The 13282-nt window shown below is 62.4% G+C and overlaps 1 protein-coding gene across 1 annotated transcript in view; it reads left to right on the top strand.

The window, feature by feature from the left end:
• The window catches only part of EFNA2 (ephrin A2), a 48368-nt gene extending 35830 nt beyond the window's left edge, over nucleotides 1-12538 (top strand). Inside the window, 3 exon segments of the mRNA XM_076359140.1 lie at nucleotides 6979-7268; nucleotides 10370-10435; nucleotides 12035-12538. Coding sequence (XP_076215255.1) covers nucleotides 6979-7268; nucleotides 10370-10435; nucleotides 12035-12156 — 478 coding nt within the window. The 3' untranslated portion in view covers nucleotides 12157-12538.
• The last annotated feature ends 744 nt before the right edge of the window (nucleotides 12539-13282 follow it).

The raw sequence follows: 13282 nt of genomic DNA, 5'->3' as shown, positions 1-13282 counted from the left end.
GTTAAAATAAACCTTGGCACTGGTGGGGTGGTGGGACGGGGCGGGGGGGACACCCGACCCCGCTGGACTGACGCCAAATGGACCCAGGTGTCCGGGTGCATCCAGCTCCAGCTCCATCCCCTCCTGGACCCTGCAAGTGGCTTTCACCTTTTTTGCCTCAAGCGCTGCGACCGCTCTTGAGCGGGGAAAATGAATCTGTCTTCAGGACACTGTGACCAACACGTGGCCAAAATCCCCCGACAGCCCCGTCCGTCTCCCGCCGCTCGTGCCCGGCGCTGCCTTCAGCCTCCCGCAGGACGGCGCTCCGCTCCGCAGCGCGGCGGTGCCGGCTGTCCAAGGAGAAAGAGAAACAGATGGGAAAACCAGCTTAAATGTTCCCGGCGTGAAGTCCATCGCTGGCTACGGACATGCCAGAAACCAGCCGAGCAACGGGATTAATGGAGAAAAGAACCGTAACGCTGCTGAAAGGAGTCGGGCGGGCGCCTCCTCCCGCAGGGGCCATTCCCTGCCGCCCCCCCAGCACCGAGGAGCCGCTTTGTGCCTATTTACCGGGGGGGGACCACGACGGAGGCTGGCGGGGGGCTGGCGTTGGCCGCTCCGCAGCTGAATTTTCATCAGGTTGGGTTTAAAAGACAGCGAGAGGGCGGTGGGCAAGGTTGGGGGCTGGTTTCGGGGGGGGGAGAGGCGCTGCTGTGTTTTATTTTACTCTGTAATAGGCTTATTACTCCTGATCACGCTGTGACTATTTGAATGAAGATTTCAGGAGATGAAAGCCTAAGGGAGATTTTAAGTATCTCAGCGCCTGGCCCCGTGAGGACGGGTGCCCTTGGAGCCGGGGGACCCCCGCGCCTGGGACCCCAGCACCAGCAGCACCCTGCCCCAAACCCCTCCTCGCCTCGCTGCCCCTGCCGCCGCGAGCCCCTTCCAGCCCCTCGCTCCTCTGACGGTTACAAACCTCCTAATTTCCAGCCTCAATTTATTCATGGCCAGTTTATACCCATTTGTTTATGTGCCAACACTGTTCTTCAGCTTAAATAGCTCTTTTCCATCCATAATATCTCCCCCCCCCACGTATTTCAGCAAGCGCAATCATATCTTTTTTCAAGCTGTTCAGGAAAGAAAAATCTGAATTATTTAACCCTTGGGACACTGGCTGGTCTTACAGGGTGTAGCAAGACTGAGAGACAAATACGCTTTGTTCCCGCACTGGGTCGCTGCCCTTGTTTGGGAGTTTTGCGGGGAGCCGCTGCAACCCGGAGGGGAAACTGAGGCACCGGCCATGGTGGGAGGGACCAGGACCAGGGTCGGGGTCTCGTTACTCCTAGCATGGAGATGCTGTCCTGCCCGGAGCAGCTTCAGGGCTCGGGCAGGGTTTGGGTGCTGCCGCGGCATGGGAGGAGGGGAGGGTGGCGGAGCCGCTTCACGAGCTCTGATATTTTATTCCAGGCAATTTCACTCCAATGGATTCCCACTCTTGTCATGCAAAGGGACAGGCACGTGATGGCGCCGGGAATATTATCAATTAAACGCAAACCGAGATGGAGCCAGGGGAGAGCGGGGCGGCTGCCAGCAGCGCCGGGCTCGGTGGGTGGCAGGTCCCAGTACCGGGACCCCAGGGTGAGGGGGGGTGGGAGCACGGCACAGCTGCCCCTGGCTCTGCGGTGCTGCCGTCCGGCGGGAGCCGTGGCCGTCCCGGGGAGGGTGTGCTGGCGTGGGTTGTCCCCAGGGGGTTTCCTCCGTGCCACCACCGGAGCCCCCGCGCATGGGGGGCGGCGGAGGGGCCATGGGGCAAGCAAGCCCACCGAGCAGCCTGCTTGTCCCCTGCCCTGCTGGCGGAGCAGGCCCGGCTGTCAGGCAGCGCTAACAGTAACGAATGCCCCTAATGAAGCACCAAATTAGCCAGGATCCCAGCCTTAATGGTAGCTGACAGAGCTGAAAGCTGCGAGTAGTCAATTGTCAAGTGTAACATCCCGCTGGGGTGAGGCGGGGAGGCTGCTCCATCCGCCTCTGTCAGGGAAAAACAAAGCTCCCGCGTTAACCCCTTTGGCATTGGGTGAGCTCTGTGCCCACTGGCGGGGCTCCGGCAGCCGTGGTGGACCGTGGCATCGGCCCCAGCAATGGCATCAACCCCGTCCCATGGCATCAGCCCCAGCGATGGCATCGGCCCCGTCCCATGGAATTGGCCCTGGCGATGGCATCAACCCCGTCCCATGGCATCAGCCCCGTCCCATGGTGTGCATCACCCTGGCCATGGCATCGATGCAGTCTGTCCTAGAGGGGTGGGGGCTGCCCTGCATCCAATACTGGGGTGACCCCCAGCCACCCCACCAGCCCTGTGCAGCCCAGCACCCTCCTCTTTTATTTTTCCATGCATTGCAGGGCATGAAGACAAGGCAGCCGAAGCTGCTGCCACCCCCGCGGGCAAAGCCACCCCATCACTGCTGAGCTCTCCAGCGTCGGGGCAGGGGCTGGCCGGGGAGCAGGGAGAGCCCCCCAGCCTCTCCTGGCAAAGCCGTCCTGTGGCGAGGGGCTGCTCTGTGCCGGACACGTGCAGCTTGCAGAGGTGCAGCGCAGAGGACGCCGCTGTTGGGCCCCGATCGGCTGTGGTGAGCCCCGGGGTGCAGCCCTGCTGCTGGCACGTTCTCCGGAGCACGCCCATGCTTTCTATTTTCCCGAGCATTTAAGTGCAAGCTGCTGAGGGGACGGTAATTACCCTGTAGCTGCTGGATGGAGAATCACCTGGCTGCCTCCCGCAGCCATGCACCGCGGCAGGGGGACCTGCCCCGGCTCCACGGCCGGGGGGGGACACAGGGTCCCTGCTGCTGAGAGGGGCCAGGGCTGCACATTTCCAGTCGGAGTAACAGAAACCTGGATTTGCTCAAAGCTGAGCTTTTCATTTGGCTTGAAAATGTTGTGAATTGGCATTTGTTGGTGTGCCAAAGCAGGGTCTCTCCTCTTGCTTACTGCAATTCGCAGGGGACCCGGGGATTTGCCCTGTCCTTGCCCTGAGCCGGTGTCCCTGTGTCTCAGGGACTCGAGGGCTCAGTGGAACTGGGGACAGGGCTCCTCGTCCCTCTCACCCCGGGCTGGCAGCCGTAGGGAAGGGGAAACCCCGAGACATGGGCGCAGGTCCATGGGCACGGGGACTACAAGTTTGCGCTGGCCCAAGTGGTGCATGCCCTGCATGGAGCAAGGCGTGCCGGGCACAGGGCTCTGCCCGGGCGCCCGCTTCAGCTCCCAGCGGGCCCTCGGCTGTGGTTTGCAAAGCTGCAGCTCCTGCAAGCGTGCCGCTGCTCACCGTGAGCGCACCGAAACCAGGGAGCAGGAGAGGGGCACTGGCGCCCGGCTCGGCCCCGGCCGCTCGCCCTTCCCTGCCCCGCTGAAAAGCGCATTTTAGTTTTTCTGTTTTGAAGCAGACAAATTAGCGATGTGCCTCGTTTAGACAGTTCAAATCCCACTCATTTTAATTAGCGCGGCCTGGCAGCCCTGCTGCGGGTATTACACGGGGCGACAGCGCGCTTTCCAGGTGGCGGGTTTTTAAAATGCTGTTGACATTTTGCGAACTGAATGACTTAAACGATAACAAATTAACAGACGGCTCCGTGCGTGCGCGTGGGGCTGGCTCGGCGTGAGCCTCCGCCACGCGCCTCTGTGAGCAAATTCGGTTATCTGAGCGTGTCCGAGCGCCGGCGCCTCTCTCCGCGCACTCGACTGCTCCACGCCGAGGTGTGCCCTGCGCCGCCGGCGGGTGCTCGGGTCTCTGCGTGGGCACTGCTGCTTGGGGGCGGCTTTCGGGGTGGTGTGTGCTGGATCCATCCCTGCTGCTCCGGTGTGGGGTCCCGGCAGCACCACTGTGCCGGCTGCTCCACCGGAGTTGGCTGCAAGCGTTTACTGCCGGAGGGACAGGGGCTTGGTGTGAGCGCTGGAGCACCCCGTTACACGGGCACGTTCTGCTAACCCCCAGATCCGGGCTGTCGGTGCGGTTATCAGCCTGATGGTGCCCGAGGAATATAAAGCCGAAGTCAGCCCTGATGAGGCAGTGGCAGCTCCGGTCCGGTGCTGAGCCGAGGTCGGTAGCAGCTCCGGATGGCCGGTGGTTGGGGTGGGACAGGACAAGGACAGAGCGGCTCCACGAGCCGCCGTCCCTGCACCAGTTGCTTGTCCGGCCACGGGGTGCCCCGTGCCCAGCACAGTGGCACAGACCCCTCATCCCCGCATCCCCCTCCTGAGGGCATCCCCAGGGCTCCTCCGAATAAGCCCCTTCCCTCCTCCATGGAGCCGCCTGTGCTGGGCTTTGCCCGGTGTGCCGGGGCAGCGGCGCCCGGTGCTGCGGCACAGCCACGCTCCTGCTGAGCAGCTGCTTTGGGTCCCCGGGTCGTGTGTGTCGCAGTGTTCGGCAGAGCCACTGGGAGGGAATATTTGATCAGGCAGAAATGTAATATTCATAGGAGGGGGTGAATCGGCAGGGGGAAATGGAGACATAAATGAAGATTTGCCGGCAAGGAAAAGCCAGGACAGAGCCAAGACAAAGTCACCCAGCACCTGGGGACGGGTAGCCCCGGGGGTGGCAGTGCCCCGACCCCTGCCCGCTCCCCAAATGCGGGGTCCAGGCAGCCCCGGTGCCCCCCCAGCACCCCCCCGGCACTCGAGGGGACACAGGAGGATCTGGGCTGCAGCGTGGGTGTCCCATGATGGCAGATGGGGACGTCCCCTGCCCGTCCCATCCCATCGGGGTCCGTCTGTGCCTTGGGGGCTGCAGCTGCGGTGCAATGGCAGGGACGCCCGGTCCAGCCCTGTTGTGGGCTCCGGCACAACGTCCCCCGGGGCCAATTAAGGCCTCGCGCTGTCCCTGACCCTGGCTCATCCATTCGGAGCCACCTGGGCACCATCTGCCGCTCCCGGCCCCGGCGAGGGGTCTGCGGGGATGGGGACGGGGATGGGGATGAGGACAGGGCACGGCGTGGGTCCCTCGGCCAGCCCCTGCTGGGGGGCGGCCGGCCGGGGGGGGCTGCGAGCACCTCCAAGGCTGGAGCCCCCCACCCCACATCCATCCCCCCAAAACCTGTTCTTAGCTTTAAACCCGACTTTGTGCCTTGTGACCCTGAAAGCGCTGGGCTGGGCGGGAAGGTGGGCTCACGGGTGGTGGGGACGGTGACACCGAGGGGCATCGGGCGGGGGTGCCGGGTGGGCACGGGGGATCTCCACCGTGCTCGGTGGGGCCGGGAGGAGCCCAGGACCCGCCACAGGCGGGGGTGTACCGTGTGGGGGGTCCCCGCAGCTCCCCAGCACCCGCCGCCCCCCCAGTGGAGGATGACCCGCCCTGCCAGCGCCCGCCAGCGCCCGTCTCCGTCTGTGCCATTTATCACAGCTAATCAGCTTTAATTCAGCAATTTGTCAGTCTGGAGAAGGCCCTTGGAGTTAGTTGATTTTTTTTTTTTTTTCCCAAAAAATATAATTATTATTATTATTATTCCCCTGATAAGCGTGGGCCCTCCTGTTACAATCACCTTTGCTTGGGCTTTAATAACCATCATTAAAATAAATAATTTTTTAAAATAAAAGGCACAGAGAAGGGGGGGGTGCTAGGGGTTTTTTATTGTTTTGTATGCGTTTGAAAATTGTTTCCCAGTAAATCCCGGCCCTTTGTATTAATTTTACATTTTAAAATGTTACCTTGCCAGGGGCAGGGTTGGCACAACTGACTCGGGAAAGGAGAGAGAAGGAGAGAGAGAAAAACCCTTCTCCTTAATTAGCGTATTTCCCTGTGTGATCAGAGTGCTTATGAAGCAGGTAATGAGCTGGATGGGGGCAGGACGCTGCTCGGCTGCTCCGGCGAGGTTGGAGGACCAGCCCCCCCCGCCCGCCTCCTGTCTTTGGCCCCCCCTTCCCTTTTTGGGGTGCTGGGTGCCTTTTGGGTCACCCTCCGCCACTGCCGGTGGTTCGCTCCCATCCCCGCCTGCCCCGCCGGCGCTCGGCCGCCCCGGGGATGCATGGATGCATGCTTGGGGTGTCCCATGTGCTGAGTTTGAACCAGCCTCAGCCCTGCTCGCAGCTACTAGAGACTCAGGAGGGCACAGGGGGTGTTGGGGAGCCCTGAGACACCGCTTTGGGGTGGCCGGGGGGGCCGTGGCCACCGTCCTCGTCCCACCCAGGGCTGCGCTGGCCCCTCTGGCTGCTGACCACCCCGGGGCCGAGCTGCAGGGATGCATGTGGAGCCGGTCCTCGGGGTCCGGGAGCACTGACCCTGCAGCTGTGGGGTGTCCCCCGTCCCTGGTCATGCCGAGGCGGGGGCTTTCTGCTGGCGGGAGGGCCACGCCGCAGGAGCCTCAAATTAATTAGCAAAGAAAACGTGCTCGACATGGCGGGGAGGGGGAGCCAAGCTGCCAGGTTGGCTCCTGGGGGAGCCGGTGCGTTTGGCTGGTGAGCTTCATCGGCTGCGGTGCTGGTAGCGCCGGGGGTCTGCAGCGTCCCCCCACAGGGTGCAGTTTGGGGATGGGGGTGTGCAGGGGTCGCCCCGAGGAGCTGGGGGGGGTGGGGGGTGGCTGCCGGGCAGGCGCTGCCGGCATGCGCCGCGGCGTTCTCCAGCACCGCTAATCCCTTAATCTCTCAGATAATCAGTGCCAGAAACGCAAATTACACTGGGATTGCAGCGCACAGCTGCAGCGATGCCAACGCTTCGATGGTATCGCTGTGAATAATGATTCTTTTGTGACTTACTACCAAGTGGTGCCGGTTTATCGGGCGTAAAACAAAGAGGCTCTGGGTTAATCTTGTAGGTTAATGGGGGTGTTGTAGGGGCAGGGGGCTGGCGTGCCTGGAAGGGGGCGATGGGGAGAGGAGAGCGGTGCAAGGTTGGGCTGGGCTGGATCAGGCCCTGGGTCATGGTCAAACCAGGGTTTCGGCGTGCCCGGGGTCTCTGGCATCCCCACGGCAGGATCTGGTGAAACATGGTCCCACTGACGCCGGCTTCTCCCGCAGGTTTCACCGCGGGGACTACACAGTGGAGGTGAGCATCAACGACTACCTGGACATCTACTGCCCGCACTACGAGGAGCCGCTGCCCGAGCGGATGGAGCGCTACATCCTCTACATGGTCAACTACGAGGGGCACGCATCCTGCGACCACCGGCAGAGGGGCTTCAAGCGCTGGGAGTGCAACCGGCCCGACTCCCCCAGCGGGCCCCTCAAGTTTTCGGAGAAGTTCCAGCTCTTCACCCCCTTCTCGCTGGGCTTCGAGTTCAGACCTGGCCACGAGTACTACTACATCTGTGAGTAGGGGCCGCCGCGGGGACGGTGGGGAGGGGATGGGCGGGGGTCTGGCGAGAGCATCCCCGGGACGTCCCCCGCATCGCCCCGCGGTGCAGACTGGACCCGGGCGCTGAGCCATGGCTCGGTTTGCACTGGCGACCCAAAATGCTGCAAAGCCCCCAAACCCAGCCGTGCCCTTGTGCTGGCAGCGCCGGCATGTCCGGCTCAAGGCAGAGATCCCGGCCAGCGCACGGTTGGTGCCGAAACCCTTTGCCGGGACTTAGTCACAGCCATGGGCATGGGGTGGCCACGAGAGTGACTAGGACTTACCAGGGACCGCTGGATGATGGGGACACCGGTCTCATCCCCGTGGGACTACCACCAGGCACCGGTAAAGGTGCTGCACCGGAGCGGTGTCGCAGCCCTGCCAGCCCCAGGCAGTGGCCCCATGTGCTCCCACGCTCTCCGGCGCACTCCCATGTATTCCCACACGCTCCCGTGTATTCCCGTGCTCTCCCGGGGCGGCGCTCCCCTTTCTCACCCAACAGATGAAGCCCAAGCTGGCCGACCCGCTCCGGGGGAAACTTTTCTGCAGGCGCCCGGGCGCTGGTTGCAGGATCAGGACCCCCGGGGTGGAGCAGATCAGGCCCCTCATTGAATTTCTGCCTCCGGAGCGGCCGGGCATGGGGGCCAGGGGAGAGGAGGGGGAGAGGAGCCAGACGGGCTTCCTCGAGAGCCCGCCGGAGCCATGGAAAAATAAGCTAATGGGGCACGGATCAGGTGCTGGGAGTGTGGCAATCAGTAAAGGGTAAAAAAAAAAAAAAAAAAAAGAGAAACCATGACCCCCAAGCACTCGACGGTGTCACAGGGAGACAGGGACGCCTCTCTTCTCGCGCCGGAGCCAGCCGGCATGCTTATCTTCCTTATTATTTCTCCCCCTTTTTCCTAAAGCATCTGTTTTCAGCCCACTTAATTTGTTCCTTTTATCTATATTAAATTACCATTTTTTCCCCCCTCTCCTTCTCCCCCTGTAAAATGTCACTCGTGAAATAACTGCATCTACAACTCTCTCTTCCCCCCCCCCCCGTTTTATTTTTTTTATTTTTTTATTTTTAATGTCGTTAGGGAGAGATTACACAGAAGTAAATGGTGAAGCCGATCATTGCTAAACCGGTTAGAATTCATGTCATGCGGAACATTAGAAATTATGCCTCTTTGAGGAACCGTATTTAGCAGACATGAAAGAAAAGAAATTACCTCCTCCTCGAGCTCGCAAATTGGAATGCCATTAACCTCGCAGGCACAGGGACGCGCTTGTGCTCCCCGTGCCGGGTCAAGGGCACGGGCTGGCCCTGGGGATGGAGCCGGTGGACGGAGCTGCTGCAGGATGCCCACGGTGCGGCTCGGCACGGCACGGCACGGCACGGCAGGCGCCGGGCGCAGCTCGCGTGACCTTCTCCTTCCCCGCGTGGGGTGTAAGCGCCAGGGAGGAAAAGAAAAGGGAAGGGAAAAAAAAAAACCCATGGAGGCTCTGCAGCATCCCCGGCATCTCCCCGACATGGCTGTGCCCAGGGGTGCCGGAGCTGCGCCCGTTCCCATGGGAGCGCCGGTGGCGTGGGTGAGATGCTGACCTGGGTGCAGGGGCTGGATGCGACCCTCGAGGAGTCTGGGGGTGCACGGTCCCCATCGCGGGGGGGTGCTGGGGTGCAGAGAGGGGCCAGGTGGGGGTCGGGAACCCAACTGAGCCGGCGGCCCCTCTGCAGCTGCCACGCGGTTTTATTTGGTAAAAATAAATCAAACGGGTCCTGTGGAGCAGCGGGGGGTGGCCCCCGTGTCACCATCCGTACCAGGGCCCCCGCCGTGTCCCTCCCGAAGCGCCGGAGGGGAGGGACGGTGGTGGCCCGGTGCCGCCGGAGGGCACCGCGTGTGCCCCGGCAGGGCTGGCCCCTTGCTGCTGGTTCTCCTGTGAGCAGCATCCCAATTCCCCCTTCTTCCAGCTGAAATTAAACTTTACTGCGAATAATGCTTTCTCCCCTTCTTTAATTAAAAAAAAAAGAGAAAAGAAAATTAAATTCCTTTAAAAACATATATATAAAAATCACATTTTCTCATATTGAGAGGGGACTTTCACCAAGATAATCATTGCAATTACTCCCTTTCTCTCTCCCAATGAGTATTATTTTTATTCTGTGCCTTTATCCTCATTTTGCCTGTTCAGGGAGAGCCGTGCAGCCCCGCCTGTGCTCTCGCAGCCCCCTGCAACGCAGGCGATGGGACAAAAGCCCCGCGAGCCATCGTACCCTGTCCCCAAAGGGAAGCTCCAGCTGTGCTGGGACCATCAGGGACCCTTTACTGGGCTCACCTGGGCTGGGGCTGCCCCTGCCCCAGCCCTCCCGCCCACTCTAAATTCAGGCAGAGGGCGGGTGAGGGCTCTGCTGTGCTGGGGATGCTCTGGGGCAGCTCACTCACCGTGTCCTGTCCCCCCCCCACACCTCCTCCGGGCTCCCTGCAGGATGCGGCCCCCCTGGCTCTGGGTGGGGGGCTCTCCCTGGAGCGGGTGGGTGCTGGGACCCCCGGTTTTCCCTCTGCCCGAGGCAATGCCTCGGGGGAGCCTCTGTGGCGGAGCCTTATGATCCGCATTTCAAGCTGCTTCAGCATTTATTTGAGGTGACCCCGGGAGGGGACGCGGACCCGGCTCGTCCCCGGGGGGTGTTCCCCCCTGCCATGTCCCACCGGGGTGCGGGCAGCCAAAACAGCCCTGACATGGGCTCAGCAGGCAGGGTTTGCCGCTGGAGCTGTGCCAGGGCAGGGCGGCCGCCGTGGCAGCTTTTAAGGTGTGGTGACGCCGTGTGGGGGCTCTGCTCCTCCCAGCTCGGACACCCCCCCCCCCCCCCCCCCCCATCACTGGTCCTGTGCAGCAGGGCTGGATGCGGCCGCCTATCTCCCCACCCTGCCTCAGGCATCTCGGCGGTGCCGCAGGGGGTCATGGCGTACGCGGACACTCGAGGGGTCCCTGAGGAGGATCCCTGCCCCGAACCGGGCTCTGCTCCGTCCCCATGGTGGGGGCCGAGCCGCTGCCCCCCCTAACCCGCCCCCTTCTCTCCCCTTTGCTTCTCTGCAGCCGCATCCCCCCCAAACATGGTGGACAGGCCCTGCCTGAAGCTGAAGGTTTACGTTCGGCCAACAAGTAAGTGAGCTGGGGGGGGTCCTGGGGGGGAGCGGTCCTGCCCCACGGGGCAAGGGTGATGTTCTCGGCGGCCGGTGGTCCCAGGCGAGTGGGGACCACGGAGGGGGACGGGATGTCCAGGGTCCCACCTGGGTAGCACCCTGATGGGGACAGGGACGGTGCCCGCAGCCCTGCCAGAGCCGTCCCGGCGGTGTCTGGACCGCGGCGGGCGCATCACCTGCGTGGTGGACATTTGCCGCTGAGTTTCAGATGGGGGGGGGGGGGAAATAATAATCTCTGCACAGTGGCTACTTTTCAGAATCAAATAACTCAGCCATTTAAAAAAACAAATTAATAATTTTCTTCTCCTGTTAATGTGTAATTAGCAAATGGCAGCAGCGCTCCCTGGGGAAGGGCTGAGTGCCTGCGAAATGTCACCATTTAAAAGGATGTCTTTCTTTTTTTTTTTATTTGCATGGCTTTAAAATAAAACCCAATATAATGAAACCATCTGTAAAAAATCATCCTGTTTTGTTCAGGACTAGGGCATAATAGGGGGAAAAATTCTCTCCTGATACTATTTTTTAGTATTTTAATAATACTGGGATTTTATTACACTGATGCCTCGTGGAGAGGAAAGGCTGCCTTCGTGCTGCGAGGGGCTTTGCCCTGGGGGCTGCGGGGGCTCCCCGAGGGCCATCCCGGGCTGGGCACCCCAAGGCAATTGGGTCTGGCCCTGGGACGAGTCCCTGAAACCTCAGTTGCAAGTGCCTGGCACGGGGGGACCCCACCCAGGGACCCCCCAGGATGGGGGGGACAAGGGGACCGGGTGCGTGGGCAGATGGAGCATCCCCAGACAGGACCAGGGTCTGCTTTTCCTGGCTCCGGGTCTGTAAAAATCCTTAATCCAGTAACAAACATGAGTGAGCCGAGCCCGGGGAGCGTGTTAACAGCTTTAGCCATCGTTGAACTGTTCCCCGGCGCGCTCTGAGCTGCCGCCGGTCAGGGTTTGGCTGCGGGACCGCCGGGCTGTTGGCGAGCGGGTGCCCCTGCCCCACACGGGCTGGTCCGTCCCCAGCCCCGGCCATGTTTGAGCCGCCCTGGCCACCGCAGCTAATCCCCCTCGCGCAACGGCACCCGCCTCTGGCACATGGGGCTGTCAGGGAGGCTTAGGAGGGGACGGGGTGAAACGCTGCCTAATCCCATTTAGAAGGCAGGAACCAGAGCACCCCGTGCCCTCGCCCACCCTCCAGCCCCCAATCCTGCGGCGTCCCCGCGCTGCCTACCCCTGCGGCACGGGGCTGCCGGAGCTGCGTGTTGGTGTCCCTGCTTCAGGTCTGGCAGCGGCGCCTTCGGGGAGGCGGGGAGTCCCCGAGTCCTTTTTTTTTTTTTTTTTTTTAAATCCCATTAATCTGGAGACGGTGCCAGGGTTTGAGGGGGGATTGGTACCCGGCTCCTCGCCGTGGGGGATGCTGCTGCATCAGCAGCATCCGGACCCCAACCCCCGGGGTGCTGAGCATCACCCCCCTTCTGCCAGGGCAGGATCCGCCCTGGAGCGCGGCCATCCCGCATGGCTCTGCCTCCGGCTCAACGCCTCCCTCTCTTCCTCCCCTTCCACAGACGATTCCCTCTACGAGTCCCCGGAGCCCATTTTCACCAGCAACAACTCCTGCTGCAGCCTCAGGGTCCCGCACGCCGTGCTCGTGGTGGTGCCGGTCGTCTGGACGCTCCTGGCCTCGTAGCGCCAACGCCGACGTGCCGGGGAGTGGCTCTGTGGGGAAGGAGCAGCCCGGGGACGGATCCTGGCCACCCCAAATCGCCTTCGAGTCGTGGCTCCTGCAGCAGCGAGACAGTGCCCGGGGAGGTCGCCGGCACGGAGGGTTGGTGCTGCCAGCGAGAAGCTCACCCGGATCCTGCCGCCACGTGAAGTCCCCGTCCTCGCACGGCCACCCGTGCTGGGGCATCGCGCTGGGAATGGTGAAGGGCTGCCCCGCGGGACGGATCCTGGCTGCGCACGCCGAAAGCTCCCGTCCCTGCGCTGCAGCTCACTCAGCGCCGGCCCTCCCTGTCGGATGTTGCTTTTTACATTTCTAGACCAAATACAGAGTCCTCGTTTGGTGTGGTTTTGTTTTGGTTTTGTTTTTTTTTTTTTTAAAGAAAAAATATTTTTATTTTTATTTGTCGGGTTGTTTCAGTCCAGGCTTCTCCCTGTCAGACTGACCTGCAGGGGGCCGGGCTCAGCCCCCTCCCGCAGAGCCCCTCGCCGGGGTGGCAGCGGCATCCTGCCTTCGCCCGGCCACGGGCAGAGTCACGGACAGCACCAGGACGCCGGGAGAGACGGGATGCCAGCGATGGTGCCGACGGCTCCGTTGTCGCAGACTCCTTCCCAGCCCGGCTCTCGCTCCAGCAGCAGGACGTTGCAGTGCCGGCCCCGCCACGCTCTCCCTGCCACCCCCCTGCCACGGAGGGACAGGGACGGGGGGCCCAGATGGACACGAGCCCCTGCTGAGCCCCCGGTGGGGTGACCCTGTCCCCAGCACTCGTGCCGTGGATGTCACTGTTGTCCCCATGGGACCCCGGGCAGCTCTGCGGGCAGCAAAGCAAACTGGACGCACCCGAGGGGAGCACCGGGGATGCCCGGCTGGCGCCAGGAGCACCGGGGATGCCCGGCTGGCACATGAAGCGCCGCCGGGCGCTGGGAGCCGGCGGGCCGGGCTCGCCCAGCAGCTGGGATCGCTCCGAGGGCGTTTGGCTGGACCCGGGGCTGGAGTCCCCATCCATGGCGGGGCTGATCTCGCTGGGGCAGGAGGAGCGTGCCAGCCCCGGCGCTGCCCACAGGGCAGGTTTTCCTCCCCCGCAGCCTTCTGC

Source organism: Aptenodytes patagonicus, chromosome 25, assembly GCF_965638725.1.
Source record: "Aptenodytes patagonicus chromosome 25, bAptPat1.pri.cur, whole genome shotgun sequence".
NCBI classification, from domain to species: domain Eukaryota; kingdom Metazoa; phylum Chordata; class Aves; order Sphenisciformes; family Spheniscidae; genus Aptenodytes; species Aptenodytes patagonicus.
This window is presented reverse-complemented; position numbering and strand designations above follow the sequence as displayed.